The sequence below is a fragment of the Salmo salar genome, chromosome ssa12, assembly GCF_905237065.1.
Source record: "Salmo salar chromosome ssa12, Ssal_v3.1, whole genome shotgun sequence".
Taxonomy (NCBI): Eukaryota; Metazoa; Chordata; class Actinopteri; order Salmoniformes; family Salmonidae; genus Salmo; species Salmo salar.
Window position 1 is genome coordinate 29,478,926 of NC_059453.1, and position 26,918 is coordinate 29,505,843.

Genomic DNA, 26,918 nt, shown 5'->3' on the forward strand with positions numbered 1-26,918 from the left:
TAGCCTCACATTGATCTGGTACTGGTACTCCCTGTATATAGCCTCACATTGATCTGGTACTGGTACTCCCTGTATATAGCCTCACATTGATCTGGTACTGGTACTCCCTGTATATAGCTCCACATTGATCTGGTACTGGTACTCCCTGTATATAGCTCCACATTGATCTGGTACTCCCTGTATATAGCTCCACATTGATCTGGTACTGGTACTCCTTGTATATAGCTCCACATTGATCTGGTACTGGTACTCCCTGTATATAGCCTCACATTGATCTGGTACTGGTACTCCCTGTATATAGCCTCACATTGATCTGGTACTGGTACTCCTTGTATATAGCTCCACATTGATCTGGTACTGGTACTCCCTGTATATAGCTCCATATTGATCTGGTACTCCCTGTATATAGCTCCACATTGATCTGGTACTGGTACTAACTGTATATAGCTCCACATTGATCTGGTACTGCTACTCCCTGTATATAGCTCCACATTGATCTGGTACTGGTACTAACTGTATATAGCTCCACATTGATCTGGTACTGCTACTCCCTGTATATAGCTCCACATTGATCTGGTACTGGTACTCCCTGTATATAGCTCCATATTGATCTGGTACTCCCTGTATATAGCTCCACATTGATCTGGTACTGCTACTCCCTGTATATAGCTCCACATTGATCTGGTACTGCTACTCCCTGTATATAGCTCCACATTGAGCTGGTACTGGTACTCCCTGTATATAGCTCCACATTGATCTGGTAGTCCCTGTATATAGCTCCACATTGATCTGGTACTGGTACTCCCTGTATATAGCTCCATATTGATCTGGTACTAGAGCCCTGTATATAGCTCCATATTGATCTGGTACTGCTACTCCCTGTATATAGCTCCACATTGATCTGGTACTGCTACTCCCTGTATATAGCTCCACATTGATCTGGTACTGCTACTCCCTGTATATAGCTCCACATTGATCTGGTACTGCTACTCCCTGTATATAGCTCCACATTGATCTGGTACTGCTACTCCCTGTATACAGCTCCATTCTTGTGTATTTTATTTATTTGACTATGTGATAAATTCAAATGAATTTGATTCGATTCCATTTCTACGGCAATAGAATGGCAGGTGGAGATAAAGGGCTGTTCCATTCTGCTCTTCAGAACAACAACTGAGAGACTCTCATGCAGTCCTTCTTATGGTGATTCCAAAAGTCGTCGTTTAAAGATGCTGCAATACGGTCGGAGCATTTTGGTGACTATAAAGACTGTTGGTGCTAAATAAATAAGTTGAAATCGACCACATTAACTCAGATTTCACACACTCCAACACTATATCTGTCTTGATGCCGTGCTCACACACACACACACACACACACACACACACACACACACACACACACACACACACACACACACACACACACACACACACACACACACACCCTCCCTGAAAGGGAAAGTGAACCAGACTAACCTTTTCCTGCAGGATGCCTTCCAGTTTTTGCCGGGGACATCTTGTCATGTCTCTAGTTTGTGTAATCCCAGAACCCAGAACCATGTCTCACGTGTGTTCGCCAGTTAATAGTGTCATAGGAGACTACTGTCTGTGTCTAGTCCAGTCCTACTGCTCTCCGTCTCTGTTTGTATCTACCAGACTGTCTGGTCCAGAATGAGAGCTTGTTTACCCCTCTGACGGATTACAGTCCCTTACTGAACACCCAACCCCCCTAAACCCCCTGTTCTCAGCCCCCCCCACAGACCCCCACAATACAACCCAGCCCCAAACCCCATATTTAGCCTACATTCAGATCTCAGACCCCCTGTCTCCCACATCTCTCTTAGACACACACTCGTACAACTCTCTCTCAAACTGAAACTAACACACACCCTTTCTCTCACATGCCTACACACTGTCACTAAGACCCACACATATACATTCCCACACACCAGCTCCACATTCAGCCCTTCAGACTCCAGTTCAAATTCTGCAGTCAACAGGCTCACTGGCAGGCAGGGATGAGTGTGATGTGGGGAACCCCTCCTTAACAATGGGGGCCTAATGGAAATTCCATGCAAGGTTTACCAGATCCCTTTCCCCCAATAAGACCCTGTTGTCCCTCTGAGGGCTTCACATAAGACATAGGAAAGCCACATTACAATATGGGAACAGCACTGATGATGACAGACACATTACAATATGGGAACAGCACTGATGATGACATAGACACATTACAATATGGGAACAGCACTGATGATGACATTGACACATTACAATATGGGAACAGCACTGATGATGACATAGACACATTACAATATGGGAACAGCACTGATGATGACATAGACACATTACAATATGGGAACAGCACTGATGATGACATAGACACATTACAATATGGGAACAGCACTGATGATGACAGACACATTACAATATGGGAACAGCACTGATGATGACATAGACACATTACAATATGGGAACAGCACTGATGATGACATGACACATTACAATATGGGAACAGCACTGATGATGACAGACACATTACAATATGGGAACAGCACTGATGATGACATGACACATTACAATATGGGAACAGCACTGATGATGACATAGACACATTACAATATGGGAACAGCACTGATGATGACAGACACATTAGAATATGGGAACAGCACTGATGACATAGACACATTACAATATGGGAACAGCACTGATGATGACATGACACATTACAATATGGGAACAGCACTGATGATGACAGACACATTAGAATATGGGAACAGCACTGATGATGACAGACACATTACAATATGGGAACAGCACTGATGATGACAGACACATTACAATATGGGAACAGCACTGATGATGACAGACACATTACAATATGGGAACAGCACTGATGATGACATAGACACATTACAATATGGGAACAGCACTGATGATGACATAGACACATTACAATATGGGAACAGCACTGATGATGACATAGACACATTACAATATGGGAACAGCACTGATGATGACAGACACATTACAATATGGGAACAGCACTGATGATGACATAGACACATTACAATATGGGAACAGCACTGATGATGACAGACACATTACAATATGGGAACAGCACTGATGATGACATAGACACATTACAATATGGGAACAGCACTGATGATGACATAGACACATTACAATATGGGAACAGCACTGATGATGACATAGACACATTACAATATGGGAACAGCACTGATGATGACATAGACACATTACAATATGGGAACAGCACTGATGATGACAGACACATTACAATATGGGAACAGCACTGATGATGACAGACACATTACAATATGGGAACAGCACTGATGATGACATAGACACATTACAATATGGGAACAGCACTGATGATGACAGACACATTACAATATGGGAACAGCACTGATGACAAATGCTGAAACGTGTGTTCTTTTTTGTTTAGCACTTATTGCACTTTGCATTGGTACGTTTGGAATTATTTTGAGTATGGAATTACATCTGGGCTTCCTTGGAATTTCGTCTTTATGGTTTGAGTGTGAGTACCTGCTCAACTCTATTACCATGGCATACACACACAGGGACAAATCATTATGTTGTACTGTCCATATTCAAATGTCAATCTCCACCCAAAATGTAATACAAGCTAAGCCAGGACTTGCTACTGCTTCCTCCTGACCATGGGGGTCGTTATGGGCACAACAAAGGGGTGTGGGGTGAGAGACAAACCAAACAGATTGTTTCCCCCGGACCAATGATAGAGTATTATGCAGACAACGGCCTTTATTTGACACACGCGAACACACCCAGTAATCCTGCCATTTGGGCTACTCCATAGCCTAGCTTCAAGGGCTGAGGAGAAGAGAGGAAAGTATAGAGGAAATGAGAGAAGAGGAGGGAGGGGAAGGGAAGAGAAGAGGAGAGGAGAAGAGAGAGAAGAGAGAAAAGAGAAGAGAAGTTTGGGGACAATACTAGGCTGGGTCCTTAGCCTCATTTTCATAATGCTGCATATTAAGAAGCTTGAGGCAGCAGCCATGGAGAGTTTAGGGAGTCCACCAAGCCTAACAGTCCACAGAACAGTCTGAAATATCATTGGTTCAAGTCTAATTTTGAGCAACATTTTTCCCTCTGTATGAGCTGACCACAATGTCCTTCCCCTGACCTATTTAGATCTAATACCTTTCTAATATTAATCAAACAGATGAATCCATCCAACACGTGGGAAATGTGATTCTGTTAGCCCTCCAGCCACCCTAATAAACAGTAGTGTTCAGGCAGCTACAGACATGTTGGAGTGATTGTAAACCAGTCAACCCTGATATAATGACTCTACCACATCCCTTATCCCTAACCTCACCCCAGGAAGCTGCTCCACTCATCTAGTGACCTCTGACCTGAACTAAGATGGGTCACTGTCCAACAGGCCCCCTGCCCTGCGCTGCGATAATCCCATGAGGCATTTTCTGGAACAGTGACCACCACCGCAAAGGAGAGCGGTTAACTGGAGTGTAGGATCATGTATGGTAATGATGCAGGATAATGAAGTTCAATTGGAAAAGACAACTGACAACTCAGTTTTGTGCTCCTGGTTGCTCTCAAATTGGTATGTGGTTAGTTGATATTTAGGCCCAAAGAATCTTAAATCCTCTCTTTTCGTGAACTACCGTGTCAGGTGTCTCCATGAAGCACGACCCCTGTAGGTGAATGCCCTAATCACATGGTTCCCATTCATAACGTCTCGAACAATGGAAAAACTACCAAGGACCAAACTCTATAATGAGATCAACTGGCTGAACTGATGCAATAACGATGAACAGAACGATACGTTTATAACATTAATGTGCACCTTTAAACTACTTCTACTAGTTTGATTGTAGCCTTCAATTGTCAACTAAACAATCACCCATATTAACAAACTATCTTATCACATTTCTCTAGTGTAGGCTACTTATCGTAACGATATCAGCAAAATGCCTTCGATAAGTGATCGGTATGGTTGGTCATTTCAGGTTTATCGTCAACAGATCTACGCCCATCACAAAAACACGGATAAATTCACAATTCTACATAGTCTATTCTGTGAGGTTGAATAATGGAAGTAGTATTTCACCTACAATGATGTTATCAGCCACAAATAGAGACGTCTCATTCCCATTCCTTTACCACATACAGGTTGCCGTGGTAACATGCATGACTTGGCCGATCGGCACAGTAACGTGCGCAATAACATGCGTGACCTGTCTGACGGGGGGGGGGTGCAATAACACGCATTACCCTGAGAGCAGGGGTTCACAATTCACAGAACTGCGGTGTTACGGGACTAATGGTACCCCATAGAGCTGCCAAAAGACCGCTGTGGCGCTGAGGGAGGCCATTAGTGAATCTATGTTCCCTTTGGGGGCTTCCTGTACTCTGCATGATGGGTGAAGACCTTTAACAGGTGATTAGGCTAGCTGTTAGCTCAAGGCTTGTGAAAGTTTAACAAGACACCAACAACCGATAAAGTAAAAATTGTTCTCTATCCAGCTCTATAAAACTTGAAGAAGCATATGGTCTACGTGCTATTCTAGAGAAGGGTTCTACTCTATCCTATGGGCTTCAACTTAATGACCTAGTCTACAGTAGCTACATGAAACCATAAAAGATCGAAATGTTTTATATATGACCCTCGATCAGCCTGACCAGCTCAATCACTCAAGGCATGCAATGAATTATACTGCTGTAGGATAACACCTGACACCTACACAGTCAGGTCATACAGAATTATAAACACATTAACATATAGGGAACATACACTGCTCAAAAAAATAAAGGGAACACTTAAACAACACAATGTAACTCCAAGTCAATCACACTTCTGTGATAATCAAACTGTCCACTTAGGAAGCAACACTGATTGACAATAAATTTTACATGCTGTTGTGCAAATGGAATAGACAACAAGTGGAAATTATAGGCAATTAGCAAGACACCCCCAATAAAGGAGTGGTTCTGCAGGTGGTGACCACAGACCACTTCTCAGTTCCTATGCTTCCTAGCTGATGTTTTGGTCACTTTTGAATGCTGGCGGTGCTTTCACTCTAGTGGTAGCATGAGACGGAGTCTACAACCCACACAAGTGGCTCAGGTAGTGCAGCTCATCCAGGATGGCACATCAATGCGAGCTGTGGCAAGGTTTGCTGTGTCTGTCAGCGTAGTGTCCAGAGCATGGAGGCGCTACCAGGAGACAGGCCAGTACATCGGGAGATGTGGAGGAGGCCGTAGGAGGGCAACAACCCAGCAGCAGGACCGCTACCGCCGCCTTTGTGCAAGGAGGAGCAGGAGGAGCACTGCCAGAGCCCTGCAAAATAACCTCCAGCAGTCCACAAATGTGCATGTGTCTGCTCAAACGGTCAGAAACAGACTCCATGAGGGTGGTATGAGGGCCCGACGTCCACAGGTGGGGGTTGTGCTTACAGCCCAACACCGTGCAGGACGTTTGGCATTTGCCAGAGAAGAGCAAGATTGGCAAATTCGCCACTGTGCTCTTCACAGATGAAAGCAGGTTCACACTGAGCACATGTGACAGATGTGACAGAGTCTGAAGACGCCGTGGAGAACGTTCTGCTGCCTGCAACATCCTCCAGCATGACCGGTTTGGCGGTGGGTCAGTCATGGTGTGGGGTGGCATTTCTTTGGGTGGGGCCGCACAGCCCTCCATGTGCTCGCCAGAGGTAGCCTGACTGCCATTAGGTACCGAGATGAGATCCTCAGACCCCTTGTGAGACCATATGCTGGTGCGGTTGGCCCTGGGTTCCTCCTAATGCAAGACAATGCTAGACCTCATGTGGCTGGAGTGTGTCAGCAGTTCCTGCAAGAGGAAGGCATTGATGCTATGGACTGGCCCGCCCGTTCCCCAGACCTGAATCCAATTAAGCACATCTGGGACATCATGTCTCGCTCTATCCACCAACGCCACGTTGCACCACAGACTGTACAGGAGTTGGCGGATGCTTTAGTCCAGGTCTGGGAGGAGATCCCTCAGGAGACCATCCGCCACCTCATCAGGAGCATGCCCAGGCGTTGTAGGGAGGTCATACAGGCACGTGGAGACCACACACACACTACTGAGCCTCATTTTGACTTGTTTTAAGGACATTACATCAAAGTTGGATCAGCCTGTAGTGTGGTTTTCCACTTTAATTTTGAGTGTGACTCCAAATCCAGACCTCCATGGGTTGATAAATTGGATTTCCATTGATTATTTGTGTGTGATTTTGTTGTCAGCACATTCATCTATGTAAAGAAAAAAGTATTTAATAAGATGATTTCATTCATTCAGATCTAGGATGTGTTATTTTAGTGTTCCCTTTATTTTTTTGAGCAGTGTATTTATTTGTAGGCCCTTAGTCTCCAAAATGACACCATATTCCTTATGTAGTGCACTACTTTTGACAGGAGCCCTATGGGCCGCGGTCAAAAGTCAGGGGCGGATTGGCCATCTGGCGCCTCAAGGAAAGAATGGTCCGGTGTGTTAGAAATACCAGGGACAATTTCTGGTCCCAGTCCGCCCCTGTCAAAAGTAGTGCACTATATAGGGAATAGGGTGCCTTTTGAGACACAACCTAGAAGTGTCCGCTGCAGTGGGACATTACTACACATGTTCATTATGCCATTGATCAACAGCGAGCTACTCATCATGATAGATGAAGAACTGGTGAGGGGCAGGCAGCTGAACATGCTGCAGGGTCATGGGACTGGGAGCCACACACCCACCCACACACGAACAAACAAGTTCACACACACAAAGGTAGAGTGCTCCCTTTACATGATCCAATTAGCTGGTCTAATTAAAAGCTACTAGACAGGTGGGGGAGGAAGCTTGTTTCTCGCTGCTAATTACAGAGCAACACTGGGGAGGACAGGAGTGTCTCAGGGCTGGGATTCTCTATATCTCTCACACACACGCACACACACACATTCACACACACACACACACACACACACACACACACACACACACACACACACACACACACGCATGCATTCACACACACATGTGCATGTTCGCCCACACAAACACACACACACACACACTCACTCACTATCCCATCTCTCCTGGTAAGTGATGTGATTGTAATGATCGCTTTCTCCAGTCATGGGATCTGACTCCCTGAGGGAGATGGAGAGGAGTGTGTGTGTGTGTGTTCCAACAGCACTCTTCACTTAGCTACATTTACTATTATATCACTCACGGAGACACAGGGATGTAAACAAATTTCTTCCCGAAATTTGAGAGAAAAATGTGTGTGTGTCTCCGTGAGTGATATAATAGTAAATGTAGCTAAGTGAAGAGTGCTGTTGGAACACACACACATTTTTCTCTCAAATTTCGGGAAGAAATTTGTTTACATCCCTGTTAGTAAGAATTTCTCCATGTATCCCATTTCTCCTTTGTCATACAACACGATGCCACAGATGTCTCTAGTTTTGAGGGAGCGTGCAATTGGCATGCTGACTGCAGGAATGTCCACCAGAGCTGTTGCCAGAGAATTTAATGTCCATTTCTCTACCATAAGCCTCCTTCAACATTGCTTTAGAGAATTTGGCGGTCTCACAACCGCAGACCACATGTATGGCATTGTGTGGGCGAGAAGTTTGCTGATTTCAACATTGTGAACAGAGTGCCCAATGGTGGCAGTGGGGTTATGATATAGGCAGGCATAAGCTACTGACAACGAACACAATTGCATTTGTGCAATTTGAATGAACAGCAATACCGTGACGAGATCCCGAGGCCCAATGTCGTGCCATTCATCCGCCGCCATCACCTCATGTTTCAGCATGATAATGTACAGCCCCATGTCGCAAGGATCTGTACACAATTCCTGGGAGCTGAAAATCCCTCAGTTATTCCATGGCCTACATACTCACCAGACATGTCACCCATTGAGCATGTTTGGGATGCTCTGGATTGACGTGTACGACAGCGTGTTCCAGTTACCGCCAATATCCAGTAACTTCTCACAGCCATTGAAGAGGAGTGGGACAACATTCCTCAGGCCACAATCAACAGCCTGATCAACTCTACGCGAAGGAGATGTGTCACGCTGCATGAAGCAAATCTTGATCACACCAGATACTGACTGGTTTTCTGATCCACGCCCCTTTCCTTTTTTTTAAGGTATCTGTAACCAACAGATGCATATCTATACCCCCTGTCATGTGAAATCCATAGATTAGGGCCTAATGTATTTATTTAAAATGACTGATTTCCTTATACGAACTTGTATCTCTCTAAAATCTTTGAAATTGTTGCATGTTCAGTATACTTTTCTTTGGCCCATGCATCACTGTTAGGGGCTTGACTCTGTAGGTTGGGGTGTTAAAGGGGTCAGCTGACAGCTGGGAAATGGGACGCTCCTGTGACTCAAAGGTTTTCGGGAAAGATAAAAAGGGATGGTGTGAGGCAGGGGGTAGGGTGGTCCATGACTAAAGAGGGGGAGGACCCCTTCAAACCCCATATTCTGCGTCCCTCTCATCACACATGCACGCACACGCCCACAAACACACACACTCACACACACACTGTGGCTCTGCTGCCATTCCAATGCTAATTCAGGGTTTCTAAGTGTGACCTTGACACCAGCGAGGGGCCCTTCCTGTGTGATATCTGCCTAATCTGAGTCTCACACACACACACACACACACCAATCTACAGCTGAGGCAACACTAATGCTAGATTACATCACTACTCCCATTGACTGGCAATACAACACTACATGAGTTGATCTGTACCTCCATTGACCAGAGAGAAATATGGCGCTAACTCTCTCCTCGTTGTCGTCTAGGGGACTAGTTCAACTTGAGTGCAGACAGCAGCTTGCAAGCGGGCTGGGACGGGGACAAAGGGGACGTGGCTAGGACCTGACAGCCAGGGTTGAAGGGTCATGGCTGTGACTGGCAACTGGGTCCACAGAGTCACCCCAGACAGTCCTACAGACAAGATTGGGTGACACCAAAAAAATGATGAAAGGTAGTCCTGCTGTCAATGGGAACATGATGTGTGGTGTGTCAGTGTTTCCCATCTTGCACTAATATCTGACTCTAATCCCTCCGCCGTTGGTCTCATCCAAACCATAAGACAACGTAAAGATGTCTCATCCAAACCATAAGACAACGTAAAGATGTCTCATCCAAGCCATAAGACAACGTAAAGATGTCTCATCCAAACCATAAGACAACGTAAAGATGTCTCATCCAAACAATATGACAACGTAAAGATGTCTCATCCAAGCCATAAGACAACGTAAAGATGTCTCATCCAAACCATAAGACAACGTAAAGATGTCTCATCCAAGCCATAAGACAACGTAAAGATGTCTCATCCAAACCATAAGACAACGTAAAGATGTCTCATCCAAACCATAAGACAACGTAAAGATGTCTCATCCAAACCATAAGACAACGTAAAGATGTCTCATCCAAGCCATAAGACAACGTAAAGATGTCTCATCCAAACCATAAGACAACGTAAAGATGTCTCATCCAAACCATAAGACAACGTAAAGATGTCTCATCCAAGCCATAAGACAACGTAAAGATGTCTCATCCAAACCATAAGACAACGTAAAGATGTCTCATCCAAGCCATAAGACAACGTAAAGATGTCTCATCCAAACCATAAGACAACGTAAAGATGTCTCATCCAAACCATAAGACAACGTAAAGATGTCTCATCCAAACCATAAGACAACGTAAAGAAAATATGTTTTCTTCAGTCAGACTGGGTGGTATGAATAGAACATATAGGCTATTATTGTCTGTCGAAAGCTAGTCTTCAGCCTGGGCAGTTTGTAAGAACCTGGCTCTGTGTTCACCAGACCAGATCTGACATCAACTTCACACTCCAAGTTAAGTCGACGTAGCAAACGGTTGTGTTTTGACAGCTGCTGGCTGTCTCAGACACTGATGGTGTACAAGAATGTGCGTCATTCACGATTTCGACATAGGGAGTTAATTCTGCAGAACAGAACAATGCTTTTCATACCTCAAGAAAATGAGCTTTCCAAGCACTATACAATAGGAGATGATGAGGGGATTGTTGTTTTTTCAGTGTGCGTGCTATTTTTTGTAAGACACCAACTTCCAAAGTTGCGCAGTTCAAAGCTAAAAGCTCCATTCAAGCTCATTTGTGGGATAGATTCACATTGATTCACTTTTGGAATCTCCACGTTCGTTCTTATTCTGCTGGGTGTCTTGGTTTAACTATGCATTCGTCTCAGCTGGTACCAGCAAATGGAGATTGGCAGAACCAATATATCAGTCTAATAATTTGGTCCAATCACTGCCAATCTATTAGCATCTCATTCAATCAGTGCCAATATATCAGCATTTTTTCCAATCAGTGCCAATCAGTGCTAACATTAGTCTTTTAATCAATAAGCACCGATATGTTAGTACTTCATCCAATCAGAAGGCAGTATATTTGTCTTGCATCCAATCAGCGCCAATATAACAGTGTTACTATCAGCGCAGCTGCTGATGATTGAGTGGCAGAATGAGGCGGGTCTAGGAGAAGGATATCGTCTCCAGACTGTTAATTACCCAGACATCATCTCTCCCGTCGCCAGACATCATCTCTCCCGTCGCCAAATGTCTCGGCGGAAAGGTCAGCATCTGGCTCCAATGGAGCCCTGTTAGCCACGCGTGTCACGACCAGGCTCGCGGACTTCCTACACAACTGTAACTTAAGCGATGTCTAATATTTTGACAGGACACTAATAGCCTTTCCAATGCCATGCCAATGTCCGATAACGCAAGTCCACACTCACGAAGAGACTGTGATAATCCATAGAGGACAGGAGGGAAGGTGTGTGTGTGTGTGTGTGTGTGTGTGTATGTTTCAGTCAGTGTGTGTGTGTGTGTGTGTGTGTGTGTGTGTGTGTGTGTGTGTGTGTGTGTGTGTGTGTCAGTGTGTGTGCAGAGGTTCACTCTTTAAAAGAAGGGAGGAGAGTGAGAATAGAGGTAAAAATAGATGAGGTGATAAATGGCTGTGTATAGAGTCGTATTATCCTCCTGTGTACAACGCTGTATCCACCTTAGTGAGCTAGCTAATATAAGGCCTGAGCCCACAGTTCCCTGATGACAGGTCAGAGAGTCTATGGCGGCACACTGACATCTACAATGACCAAAGTAAGAATCTTGTTTTTTGAGGTAAGAATATGCTTTTCCTTTAGGGAAGGAGAATGTTCTTTCATAAAGAGATTTAGACAATATGCAACTATTTTAGTCTACCAAGTATAAAGCAACGTGTGGAAACCACAGCAATGCTACTTAAGACTTTCTCATACTGCAGGTGGGAGGTTGAACAAAGATATGGGAAAGAGCAAGACTTCATTCCATTCTCTCATCCGGACAGCATGAAAAACCCACCATCCAAACAACCCAATCTCCAACCCTTTCCAAGATCCCCACCTAGTCCTCACCCACCCCTTCCATTCCAAAACAACACCTCATGATTCCTACTAAGCGTGCTCCTGCGCTACACTCTTAGACAAAAGGTGTTATCTAGAACCTAAGAGGGTTCTTCGGTTGTCCCCATAAGAGAACCCTTTTTGGTTCCAGGCTGAACCCTTTTGGTTCCAGATAGAACCCTTTTGGGTTCCATGTAAAACCCTTTCCACAGAGGGTTCTACAAAAAGTTTCTACCTGGAACCAAAAAGGGTTCTCCTATGGGAACAGCTGAAGAACCCTCTTGGAACTATTTTTTCTAAGAGTGTAGCCTACATATTTAACGAGTGGTTACTCTAAGGCTTCCTTCTCTCACTTCCTGTACCTTTTCTCTTCTACATCAAAGGAAAGTGGATTTAGGTCCACTCTCCTTCTGCCATAATCATCTCTTCACACAATGAGCGGGAAAATAACAAGTTAAAGCGGCCACCCTTCAGCACTTTTTTGTCTTTTACTGGGGTTCTGGGGTACAATGGAATAATTGTCAAGAGAAAAAAGGAAAGACAAAAAGAGTGAGAATGAGAGAAAGAGAGCGAGACAGAGAGAGAGAATAAATTACAGTGTGTGGGAGACAAGGACTTTCTGTCTAATTAACATGCACATGGGTTAATTTAATGGACGAGGAACGTCTCTAGACCTGTCGGTGTGGGAAATGTCAGGTCAAACTGTGTTAGGACAACCCCCAAATTGATCAGTAGGCACCAAATGGAAGAAAACGGAGTAAAACATAGAGGGACCACATGGGGTTGTTTTGCTACAATGTGCTTTAATAAACAAGACCCAGGAGAAGGATACAGTGTCTGACAGTATAGTCCACCAATCTCCTTCCCCTTCAGTATTCTATCAATTCCTACCAGCCCCTGATCAAAGGAGGAGAGACAGACAGACCGTCCCCTTCTACAAAGACACAGCATCATTATCTTCTTTATTCCCTGGCCGGATGGGAAGTGAATAGAGATAGATTAGCCTGGCCTGGGGATTGCTTTCTCTCTCCAGGTGAACTCATTCACTCTCCTCCCTCTTTCATTTGAATGTCTTTAAAAGCACAAAAAAAGGCTGATAGGATTCATAACTCTGCATACAGTCCAATTTACTGGCTGAAATTGTTTTTCAGACCATGCACCTGTGATCTTTCTCTTTCCTCTCAGAGCTGTACAAGGGTAGTACATCGGTTTATTAGCTTGGTCCCAGATCTGTTTGTGTTGTTATCCATGACGACCATAAGAGTTGGCAAGACAGCAGAAATAGATCTTGCATCAGGCTAGAGGTTTTTTGGTAGTCCTGTTTTGGGCTATGCTGCAAGCGGAGGGGGTGAGTGACATGCTTTTCTGTCTGGGGTAATGCATGATGGCTGGGTGTGTGTCGCCTCGCCCAATTGGTCTTTTAGCAGTGGGCTGTCAGTGTGCTTGTGTGTCGGGCTGACTGACAGCGTTTTAGGGTCTCTCATTCATCAGATCCCTCTCATCAGGCTCCAGACTTGCTGCCACAAATTAGCACAGCCTGTCACACCCCGCCACCCGAAGTGTGTAACATAGCAACACTCCCATGTTACATGGACATGTGATGACGTCACCCTGAGGGACAGGTCACAGCCAGGTACAAGTCACTCCCCATGGAGAGGGGTTGAGATGTCATAGTCTCTGCTGTTACACTGCTCTCTGGCTGTTACATAGCCTAGCGGTTAAGAGCATTGGGCCAGTAACTGAAAGGTCGCTGATTCAAACCCCCAAGACAACTAGGTGAAAAATATGTGAATATGTGAAAAAATGTGCCCTTGAACAAGGCACTTAACACTAATTGCTCTGGATAAGAGCATCTGCTAAATGAATACAATTAAAATGTAAAATGTAATACCATATCCCTGAAACACTCCCACATCTTGATCTCTTCCTCTAACCCTGAACCACATTCATATTACAAGTCATACCCCTTGATCCAATCACATCTAAACGACATCATCGCCTGGCTGTAATCATCCAGTGTAGCTGGGTCGGCAACCAAAACAAGCAGGGATTTAACAGCATTAATAGGCCTCATCAACAAGTAGAAAATGAATTCATCAGTGCAGTATGTGATCCATCCGTCCACTATTTCCAACCAGTAGCCCCAACCTGTACAGCTAAAGACAGCCAAGATCTATCACTGGGAGTGAGTTGACTTTTCGCCCACTCCTTGTCCTCCTCCTCCTCTCAAAACCCTGACGGCACCAAGACTTAATTACCATCTTATTGCACTGAGACATGTCCCTGGTTCAATTATGGGGGCTGAGGCTTTAAACAATACACACATACATGCACACACACACACACACACACACACACACACACACATCATAATGGCTGCAGGCCTAGTGTAAAATGGAGTACAGTACTATCATAAGGCTTAGACAGATGCTGCTCTATAGCAACAACACAAAACAAAGAGGCTGCGGCCCTGAAATGTAACAATCTCCTGCTTGGCTGTTAGCCAAGAGGACAGGAGGGAAGGTGTGTGTGTGTGTGTGTGTGTGTGTGTGTGTGTGTGTGTGTGTGTGTGTGTGTGTGTGTGTGTGTTCTAAACACTTGGATACCACAGAGGGGGAACAGAGAGAAAGAAAGGGGGAATCAAAAGGAGGAGAGTGCTTGCCTTGCCCCCAGGGCTCCTGTGGTAACAGGGATTCACACAGCAGACAGCTGGGTGAGTGGTCCGCAGCAGGTTCCCTAGCATGTGGGCAAATAAACAGTTTACCCACCCCCCCGTCGCCTGAGTCTGAAAGGAGTGTGTGGAATATGCGCACACATACACGTGATGACTGATTCACACACACACACACACACACACACACACACACACACACACACACACACACACACACACACATCTTATTCAACATACACAAAAACATACACACATACATGCCATGAGACACACACACACCTACAAAAGAAAAGTTGTGGAAGAAGAAAGAGAGGGTGATGGAGAGTCCATGTTGTTCAGACACAGGGCATGGCCAGGTCAGCACAGAGATAAAGACAGGAGGCCATAAAACTCTTCAGACAAATCTCCACATAACATTGGGGTGAGAAAGCCTCATTACCAGCGGGCCAAGCCCTCATTTACAGCAACCACTGTCAGAGGCCATTCTGAGGCGATTCCCGAGAACGAGGGAACAAAAAGAGGGAGAAACATTTATTTTTGGAGCCTTCTCTGTCTGTTTTTCTCTCTATTCAGTCCTTCTTTCTGGGGGTCGCCCTAAACTGACCCCTTTTTATGAGGGGGCGGCGGCTCCATTCACCATAGAGATTTATGGTCTTTAATAGGGGAAATGGACCCGGCCCAGGCGCCTTCAGGGGGGGCCTGATTTAAATTCTACAAAAACGTAGGAGAGGGTTTGGAATTGGGATTGGGGGGAGGGAGGTGGCGATCGGGGTGGGGTCCTCTGTCTGTGACATTTTCAAGGTTGGCATCTGGGCAGGGAATGGGAGCCTTCAACTGTCCGTCAACATCTCAAGCAACACTGCCCCCCCTGGATAAAGCTGCAGCGGAGGAGAAAGGGAAAACACCATCAACTGGGAGGAAACAGATGCCCTCTATCACAGCCCTGGTGGTGACTCACAGGCTGCTTGTCCACCTGGGGCTTCTTCTCCACCCATAACAATAAGCCAGTCAGTCAGTCTCCTGATCTGTGGTGGCCTGGTTGAGAGCCCTGCTGCGGTGCCGATCACCCTCTATTTCATAATCCTATTACCATAATCCCTAAAGGTCAGGGAGCACAGAGCACTTTCTCCTCCTCTCTCCTACCAGAACGCCTCTCCTTTAAAAGGTAAAAGGGAGTTAAACTTCGGCCCAAAGGTTGAAAGAAACTTCCAGAAAGGCAACTTAAGGGGAGAAGAGTAGGGGAGTATGCTAATGGTTCTAACCTCCATGGGGCTCAGCGGAGATATGACCTATAGGCAACCACCAGAACGGCTGAAGGTCTCCACAGCTAGCCTGTCAGCGGTCACTGTGGGCTATAGCAGCATGAGGTTCAACCCCTTAGCCTCTCATATTGAGACCCAGGAATTTCATAAAAGTCCAAGATAAATGATGATCTTCGTGACTGGTTTCATTTTCTCACAGATACATTGGGAAGAAGCTGAGGGTAAAATGAGAAGATGAGTGCCACAACCCTGAAATGAAAGACGGCCTTGTGCCCAAACTTTCATTCGAGGACATATATCTGTCGGGCTTTACCCACAAAAACACTTTTCTATTATGTAAAGGCAAGACCACAATATCCAAGCAACACGTAAGGCATCCCTTCATCTGTAGCGTTGGTGTGAAACATCCTCTTGGCAGACACATTCTCCTCAAAACGTCATAACCAAACTATCATGGTAGGCCTAAAATCTTCATATGCAAACTATCATAGAAGCAAAGACCACAAAACTTCATACCAGACCTCATATTCAAACTCATATTGACACTTTCAAGGCAACTCCTTGACAGCAACCTTGATGAGACATTACAGTTATTATATTGTGACAACGTCCCAAATTGCACCCTTTTCCCTAAAGTGTCGTATTTTTGAACATGGTCCATAGGCCTCTGGTCAAATAAAGTGCACTATGTACAGAATTCGGTGCTTCTGTGGTAAAGCCAGCAAACCAGGAAGGAATCCACAGTTCCCAGGCTCTCAGATGCTTTTAATTACACGCTTATCAGGAAACAAGATTCTCTGGTCTGATGAAACCAAGATTGAACTCTTTGGCCTGAATGCCAAGAATCACGTCAGAAGGAAACCTGGCACCATCCCTACGGTGAAGCATGGTGGTGGCAGCATTATGCTGTGGGGATGTTTTTAAGAGGCAAGGACTGGGAGACTAGTTAGGATCGAGGAAAAGATGAACGGAGCAAAGTACAGAGAGATCCTTGATGCTCCAGAGCGCTCAAGACCTCAGACTGAGGTGAAGATTCACCTTTCAACAGGACAACGACCCTAAGCACACAGCCAAGACAACGCAGGAGTGGCTTCGGGACTAGTCTCTGAATGTCCTTGAGTGGCCCAGCCAGAACCCGGACTTGAACCCGATCTAACATCTCTGGAGAGACCTGAAAATGGCTGTGCAGCAACGCTCCCCATCCAACCTGACAGAGCTTGAGAGGATCTGCAGAGAAGAATGGGAGAAACTCCTCCAATACAGGTGTGCCAAGCTTATAGCGTCATACCCAAGAAGACTCGAAGCCGTAATCGCTGCCAAAGGTGCTTCAACATAGTATTGAGTAAAGGGGCTGAATACTTATGTAAATATGATAATTCATTTTATAAAAAAAAAAAAAGATAAATTAGCAAAAATGTCAAACAATCTGTTTTGGATTTGTCATTATGGGGTATTGTGTGTAGATTGATGAGGGAAAAAAACAATTGAATCCATTTTAGAATAAGGTCGTAACGTAACAAAATGTAGAAAAAGTCAATGGGTCTGAATACTTACATTTATGAACACAAGTTTGCGTAAAAAAAATAATAGTCATGGAAACGTATTCCAGTGGGTGTACCAAGCAAGAAGACAGTAACTACCGTGTCAGAGGTCAGGGTCAATATGAATAAAAAAATGGCCTCATAGTAAAACAACAGATTTCCAGTGATCTGCCTACAACTCAGGCTAAACAATGAAAATACTTTAAAGACATTTTTCTCAGTTACACTCAATGAGCAGTTACTGCCCTTTTACTTGGTAGGGCAGTGTAGAGCTCCTACACGCAATGGTTCATAACCTCTGTACCATTAGAGACACCCTTCAGTCAAGATATGAGAACACAAACCATGAGGCCCTGTAACAGACGAGCGTTCTGTCCAGGGGGTGTAGCTGTACATCAAGCTGCCTCACGCTACAGAACGCTTCCACACCATTAAATCAAATCAAACTTTATTTGCCACATGCGCCGAATACAACAAGTGTAGACTTTACCGTGAAATACTTACTTACAAGTCCTTAACCAACAGTGCAGTTCAAGAAGAAGAAAATATTTACCAAGTAGGCTAAAATAAAAAGTAATAATAAAAAGTAACACAATAAGAATAACAATAATGAGGCTATATAGAGGGGGCACCGGTACCGAGTCAGTGTGCGTGGGTACAGGCTAGTTGAGGTAATCCGTACATGTAGGTGGGAGCGAAGTGACTATGCAAAGATGACAAACAAACAGCGAGTAGCAGCAGTATACAAAAGTGGGGGGGGGGGGGGTCAATGTAAATTGTCCGGTGGCGATTTTTATGAATTGTTCAGAAGTCTAATGGCTTGGGGGTAGAAGCTGTTGAGGAGCCTTTTGGTCCTAGACTTGGCGCTCCGGTACCACTTGCCGTGCGTTAGCAGAGAAAACAGTGGCCTTATGGCCTTTCCTCTGACACCTGACTGGGCCGTACGCACTACCCTCTGTAGCCCCTTACGGTCAGATGCCGAGCAGTTGCCATACCAGGCGGTGATGCAACCGGTCAGGATGCTCTCAATGGTGCAGCTGTAAAACCTTTTGAGGATCTGGGGACCCATGCCAAATCTTTTCAGTCTCCTGAGGGAGAAAAGGTTTTGTCGTGCCCTCTTCACAACTGTCTTGGTATGTTTGGACCATGATAGTTTTGTTGGTGATGTGGACACCAAGGAACTTGAAACTCTCGACCCGCTCCACTACAGCCCCGTTGATGTTAATGGGGTCCTGTTCGGCCCGACTTTACCTGTAGTCCACGACAAGCTCCTTTGTCTTGCTCACATTGAGGGAGAGGTTGTTGTCCTGGCACCACACTGCCAGTTCTCTGACCACCTCCCTATAGGCAGTCTTATCGTTGTCGGTGATCAGCAAACTTAATGATGGTGTTGTAGTTGTGTTTGGCCACGTAGTCATGGGTGAACAGGGAATACAAGAGGGGACTAAGTACACACCCCTGAGGGGCCCACGTGTTAAGGATCAGCGTGGCAGACGTGTTGTTGCCTATTCTTACCACCTGGGGGCGGCCCTACAGGAAGTCCAGGATCCAGTTGCAGAGGGAGGTGTTTAGTCCCAGAGTCCTTAGCTTAGTGATGAGCTTCGTGTGCACTATGGTGTTGAACGCTGAGCTGTAGTCAATGAACAGCAATCTCACATAGGTGTTCCTTTTGTCCAGGTGAGAAAGAGCAGTGTGGAGTCACCATCACACTGAAGCTGTGAATACTAAGCAAAACCTGTTGGTGGCCAGTTCACATCAGTGATGCGACATGTAGAGACAGAGAGAGAGAGACAGAGACAGAGACAGAGACAGAGACAGAGAGAGAGAGAGAGAGAGAGAGAGAGAGAAAGATAGAGATGGAGTCAGAGAGATGTAAGAGGAGACGGCCCGGCGGTCCAAGTGAAAGCTAAGCACTGTCTGTCGATCACCTTGGGCATGTGCTGAGCCGATGAGGTAACCATGACGATGACAAAACAAGAGGGGGGACCGAGAGGGCTTCCCAGAATAACAGACCTGAGATCTCCACAATGCTCCAATACTTTGCAAAGAATTCGAAAGAGAGAAAAGTAAATTCTGTTATCAGTTGCCACTTTTCTTTTTCCACCAAGATGAATGAACTGCTTATCAAGCGGAGGTAAAGATATTCAGACAGCAACTCTTGGTAGGACAATGGAAGTTCAGTTAGAGGATAGAAATAAACATGATTAAGTATAGAATACGTTATTCTATTCTAAAAACCACGGTGTACTTTTACCATTAACTTCTCATGCTATATCTTTAGCTCCCCAGCAGATGAATCTGCTTCCCAAATTGCACCCTATGCTCTACTTTTGACCAGGGTCCATTGGTAGTTGTGCACTATGTAGGGAAAAGGGTGCCATTTGATAATTGTTTCTTCGCTCCCATATGAAGAGTGTGGAGCTAGGGGACTGAAAAACAACATTATTGGTTGCAGTAAGAAAACGGATCTCTGCAATCATCACATAGGCTACAATGTAAGATGGCGCCGGAGGGTAGGGCTGACGTCTTATCGGCTCTTAACCACCCATGCTATTTTGTTTGTCTTTTCGCGTTGTTTGTAACTTGTTTTGTACATAATGTTGCTGCTACTGTCTCTTATGACCGAAAAGAGCTTCTGGACATCAGAACTGGGATTACTCACCTCAAGTTGGACGAGGAGTACTTCTTCAATGAGTCGGACTCAAGGGATATACTACGGACGCCCGACCAGGCCCAGATCCCCGTGATTCGCTGGAAAACAATTCTAGACCAGCTTTACTCTACACACAGAGACGCATACAAAGCTCTCCCTCACCCACCATTTGGCAAATCTGACCATAACTCTATCCTCCTGATTCCCGCTTACAAGCTAAAATTTAAGCAGGAAGCACCAGTGACTCGGTCTATAAAAAAGTGGTCAGATGAAGCAGATGCTAAACTACAGGACTGTTTTGCTTGCACAGACTGGAATTTGTTCCGGTATTCTTCCGATGGCATTGAGGAGTACACCCCATCAGTCACTGGCTTTATAAATAAGTGCAACGAGGACGTCATCATGGATTACAGGCAGCATCCGCACTGAGCTAAAGGCTAAAGCTTCCGCTTTCAAGGAGCGGGACACTTATAAGAAATCCTGCTATGCCCTCTGACGAACCATCAAACAGGCAAAGCGTCAATACAGGAATAAGATCGAATCGTACTACACCGGCTCCAACGCTCGTTGGATGTGGAGGGGTTGCAACCTATTACAAACTACAGAGGGAAGCAAAGCCGAGAGCTGCCCAGTGACACGAGCCTACCAAGCGAGCTAAATTATTTCTATGCTCGCTTCGCTTATTTCTATGCTCGCTTTCTATGCTCGCTTCGACACTGAAACATGCATGACAGCATCAGCTGTTCCGGACGACTGTGTGATCATACTCTCCACAGACCTTTAAACAGGTGAACATTCACAAGGTTGCTGGGCCAGATGGATTACCAGGACGTGTATTCCGATCATGCACTGACCAACTGGCAAACGTCTTCACTGACATTTTCAACCTCTCCCTGTCTGAGTCTGTAATACCAACATGTTTCAAGCAGACCACCATTGTCCCTGTGCCCAAGACCACTAAGATAACCTAAATGACTACCAACCCGTAGCACTCATGTCTGTAACCATGAAATGCTTTGAAAGGCTGGTCATGGCTTACATCACACCATTATCCCAGAAACCCTATCCAATTTGCATATAGACCCAGCAGATCCACATATGATGCAATCTCTATTGCACTCCACACTGCCCATTCTCACCTGGACAAAAGGAACACCTATGTGAGAATGCTATTCATTGACTACAGCTCAGTGTTCAACACCATAGTGCCCTCAAAGCTCATCACTAAGCTAAGGACCCTGGGACTAAACACCTCCCTCTGCAATCTGGACCCTAGACTTCCTGACGGGCCGCCCCCAGGTGGTAAGGGTAGGTAACAACACATCCGCCACACTGATCCTCAACACGGGGGCCCCTCAGGGGTGCGTGCTCAGTCCCCTCCTGTACTCCCTGTTCACTAATGTCTGCACTGCCAGGCACGATTCCAACACCATCATTAAGTTTGCTGATGGCACAACAGTGGTAGGCCTAATCACCGACAACGACGAGAAAGCCAGAGACCTGACCGTGTAGTGCAAAGACAACAACCACTCCCTTAATGTGATCAAGACAAAGGAGATGATTGTGGACTACAGGAAAAGGAGGACCGAGCATGCCCCCATTCTCATTGACAGGGCTGTAGTGGAGCAGGTTGAGCGCTTCAAGTTCCTTGGCGTCCGCATCACCAACAAACTAACATGTACTAAGCACACCAAGACAGTCGTGAAGAGGGCACAACAAAACCTATTCCCCCTCAAGAGACTGAAAAGATTTGGCACGGGTCCCCAGATCCTCAAAAGGTTTTACAGCTGCACCATCGAGAGCATCCTGACCGGTTGCATCACTGCCTGGAATGGCAACTGCTCGGCCTCCGACCGCAAGGCACCACAGAGGGTAGTGCGTACGGCCCAGTACATCACCGGGGCCAAGCTTCCTGCCATCCAGGACCTCTATACCAGGCGGTGTCAGAGGAAGGCCCTAAAAACGGTCAAAGACTCCAGCTACCCCAGTCATAGACTGTTCTCTCTGCTACGACACGGCAAGCGGTACCGGAGCGCCAAGTCTAGGTCCAAGAAGCTTCTAAACAGCTTCTACCCCCAAGCCATAAGACTCCTGAACAGCTAATCAAATGGCTACCCAGACTATTTACATTGCCCCCCCCCCATGCTGCTGCTACTCTCTGTTATTATCTATGCATAGCCACTTTAATAACTTTACCTATATGTACATAATTACCTCAATTACCTCGACACCGGTGCCCCTGCACATTTGCACATTGACTCTGTACCTGTACCCCCTGTATATAGCCTTGCTATTGTTATTGTCTTACTTTTTTAGTTTTTTCTTAAAACTGCCTTGTTGGTTAAGGGCTTTTAAGTAAGCATTTCACTGTAAAGTCTACACCTGTTGTATTCGGCACGTGTGACAAATAAAATGTGATTTGATGTGTCAGCCAAAGCAGGAAATAGTGCTACTGAGGTAGAATACGGAAGATACAGACCAAGTATGAATCTCAGACTAGGAGTGCTGAAAAATGGTCAGTTTAGCCTTTTAGTTTGGGTTTGTGAGTGGGAAGAAAAGGTTTGTGAGTGGAAGGAAAAGTTGCTGCAGGAAACGCCAACAAGCTTTGAATTTCCAGGCCCTCGCTTTATTTCATCTAAACCGCAAGCTGTCCTCACTTCAACACTAGTGTAATGTCTAGGGAGACAATACACACAGCTAGACGGTGAGGTGTTTTAAAGGGGACTGCTAAAATGCCCTGGTGAACACAAGGGAAGTATTCAGTTACACTGGTTTGAGGTTTAAATTAAAAGCACACTGTTAATTGTTGCAGTGTCAACAGTCCACCTGAAGGGCTTCAGTGTTGAACCAGTAGGGTTTGTGGGGCAGGAATGTGTCACAGAGACAGACGTGTGTGTGTGTGTGTGTGTGTGTGTGTGTGTGTGTGTGTGTGTGTGTGTGTGTGTGTGTGTGTGTGTGTGTGTGTGTGTGTGTGTGTATGAGCGCTGATTCACTAGACCAGTGGTCGCCAAGGCATTCCTAGTTGATCACCAAACATTTCTGTAAAAAAAAACAACGATAAAGCCTTGCCAAAGACAGTACAGTATGAAGATAGGATAAAACTGCTTCTCCAATAGAAATCCCGATCACACTTGTAGGCTAGCTAAGCTCATGTGCAGAAACACGTCGTTGGGTCTAATGGTCGTCTCGCGCCAAACTGCACATCTGCAGGCCATCAAATCAAAGGCACTCCTTCAATATAAAGTAGTTGTTAATTATATACTTTTTGAACCCTTTTTCTCCACAAATTTCGTGATATCCAATTGGTAGTTACAGTCTTGTCACATCGTTGCAACTCCCCTATGGACTCGGGAGAGGTGAAGGTCGAGAGCAATGCGTCCTCCGAAACCCGAACCTCCTTAGCCACACTGCTTCTTGACACACTGCCCTCTTAACCCGGAGGCCAGACGCACCAATGTGTCGGAGGAAATACCGTCCAACTGGCGACCGTGTCATCATGCACGCGCCCGGCCCGCCACAGGAGTCGCTAGAGCGCAATGGGACAAGGACTTCCCGGCCGGCAAAACCCTCCCCTAACCCAGACGACGCTGGGTCAATTGTGCGCCACGTCATGGTCTCCCGGTCGCGGCCAGCTGCGACACAGCCCGGGCTCGAACCCGGATCTGTAGTGACGCCTCTAGTGACCGCTGCACCACTCGGGAGGCCCTAAGTTGTTTTTCACAAAAATAAAAAGGTGTCAGTTTGTCACTTTCACGAAGTTGGAGCAATACCATGTTTCAAAGACATTGACTTGAATCTAGGTTGAGCCTTTCTTTAGATAATGAAAAATTAACAACTAAGAATTTTTCACTTCTCTCATTGACTTCTCAAACCTTAAACCCCGGCCTGGTCTGCTTAGTCTACTTTCCAAACAGTCTCGCAATGCTGCGTCTCTGAGTTTAGAAACTCTGTGGCCTTTCGTTCCTATATATTTTTTATTATATAGAGTCGCGCTGTTGGCAGTAGCTGCACTTGTTTCAGCAGCCTTAGCACCGAGATGGCAAAGTGTTTCCATTTTGAACCATTTCATATGTCTGAAGGTAGAACTCCGCCTACCCAGCAGGCCCAGAGAGCAAATCACGCACACTTATAGGCCTACCTCTGGCCAATCAGATAGCTCAGATCACCGTGTCTGCAGTTTCTTCGAGCCATAGACTAAAAAGAAGCCTCAAGCACACAGCAAAGTTGATAATATGAGAGTTCTAAACTTTTACAACCATGACTAGAGAGAGACTCAACGAATACAGCAAAGAGCTGCTGTTTTTATGAGTATGTTCATGTTTAAGTTGTTATTCAGTACTGTCAACACTTTGTTCAACACTTTTATAAGCCATGAAATGCACGTTCTCCCTACTTCCACTAGCGCTACAACCAGCACTGCAGCTGCAATGAATGAGTAGCAAAGTGTTTCGATAAGCTTGCGTTGTTATTATTAGCAGCTTCCTGCTTGTCTTTTTTAATATCGATGAATATTTCACTTTCTCTGGTCATCGGAGTAACAACGTGAATTGGTGCATGATGCAGAAATAATGCAGTGCGACTTGAGTTCTACCATCAACGGAAGACTGTGTTCCCAGAGGGGAGGGAGAGCGGAGGGACGGTAAGTTGGGTAAGAGGCAGCCTCACCACTGCACCCTTCCTCTCCTCAGACTACCCATCAGATGCTGGTCGTCAGTCCAGTAAAAAAATATGGAAATTATTATGCTCACTCAGCTGTACCTCACAAGTATGTAAGAACCGATACTGCAGTAGAGAAGCAGGTACGGAGAGTGAACATTTAATATAGCACAGACATGGAACAGGACAGGAACAGCATCAGAACCGGGTAACAAAATGACAAGCAACAATTAATGCTGAAGCGGGGAACAAAGCTGGGGAACAGACATATATAGGGGAGGTAATGACACAGGTGATTGAGTCCAGGTGAGTGCAATGAATCGCTGATGCGCGTGACAAGGGAAACAGGTGTGCGTAATGAGTGAGTAGTGCTGGGCAGCCTGGTGCCCTCGAGAGCCAGAGAGGGAGAGCGGGAGCAGGTGTGACAAAGTAAAACAATAAATGATATATTTCCAGTGTGATTATATACCTAAAATGTTGCAATATAATGTCTATATTGCCTGAGAAGAACAACATTGGCAGGGCAATTCAAGCATAGTCAATATGCAGTGGTAATGTATTGGGTCTACAGCCAACTACAAACCTCATTGCTACAGAATGGATTTTAATAGGTTCATGTTGCACAGGCTTAAGTTTTTTAAGTTGTGTTTAAAACAAAATCTGAGTGGTAGATCTCGGCTTGCATTTTGACTCAGTGATCTTGACGGCCTCCCGAGTGGCGCAGTGGTCTAAGGCACTGCATCGCAGTGCTAGCTGTGCCACTAGAGATTCTGGGTTTGAGTCCAGGGTCTGACGCAGCCGGCCGCGACCGGGAGACCCATGGGGTGGAGCCCAATTGGCCCAGCGTCGTCCGGGTTATGGGAGGGTTTGGCCGGCAGGGATGTACTTGTCCCATCGCGCACTAGCGACTCCTGTGGAGGGCTGGGGGCAGTGCACGCTGACATGGTCGCCAGGTGTGCGGTGTTTCCTCCGACACATTGGTGCTGCTGGCTTCCGTGTTAAGTGGGCATTGTGTCAAGAAGCAGTGCGGCTTCGTTGGGTTGAGTTTCGGATGACGAACGGCTCTCGACCTTTGTCTCTCCCGAGTCCATACGGGAGTTACAGCGATGAGACAAGACTGTAACTACCAATTGGATAACACGAAGAGAAAAGGGGGTCAAAATGTTTTAGCTTAAGTGATCTTGACTCAGAAAAGATTGGTTACCACCGCACTAGACCTTTTGTCTCACCTAAACCCCAGTATAACTGGTCCAGAACCCTGATACACACACTCACAAACACACACATTCACAAGAAACACACACAAACCCAACGAGTAAAACGTAGAAACTCCAACAAACACAAAGACCACGGAAAGACTTTGGCACAAAAGACATGAAACCCACACATACTGCAGGCCCCCAGGCGTTTAGAGCAGAGTGGTGGGTCCCTGCCAGGAGAGGACTCTCCCAGTATAGTATCCCCTGTAACCACAACCTGTGGGAAGGTATCACAGTTTCAGACATAAGGAATGAATGGATCTTAGTGTCTTTGATCCCAATAGATCTGAGTGACAAGCTGAAATAGGAGCCGTTTAGCACCTGCGCCCGCTCCCAAGTTCGGGAAGTCTTGATCGGTATGTCAAGGGTTTCTGTGGAAACAGGGGAATTCA

General features: G+C 45.7%; 1 protein-coding gene across 3 annotated transcripts in view; it reads right to left on the reverse strand.

The window, feature by feature from the left end:
* Positions 1 to 26,918, reverse strand: part of LOC106564658 (rhomboid-related protein 3-like) — a 63,600-nt gene that overhangs the window by 27,304 nt on the left and 9,378 nt on the right. Inside the window, exon 1 of one of the 3 annotated variants that reach the window (XM_014130850.2) lies at positions 1,479 to 1,672. The exons of the other annotated variants lie outside the window; for them this stretch is intronic. Within the exon in view, the coding sequence (XP_013986325.2) occupies positions 1,479 to 1,562 (84 nt within the window). The 5' untranslated portion in view covers positions 1,563 to 1,672. Of the gene's footprint in view, positions 1 to 1,478; positions 1,673 to 26,918 lie in introns of those variants that run through there. 3 annotated transcript variants of the gene reach the window in all.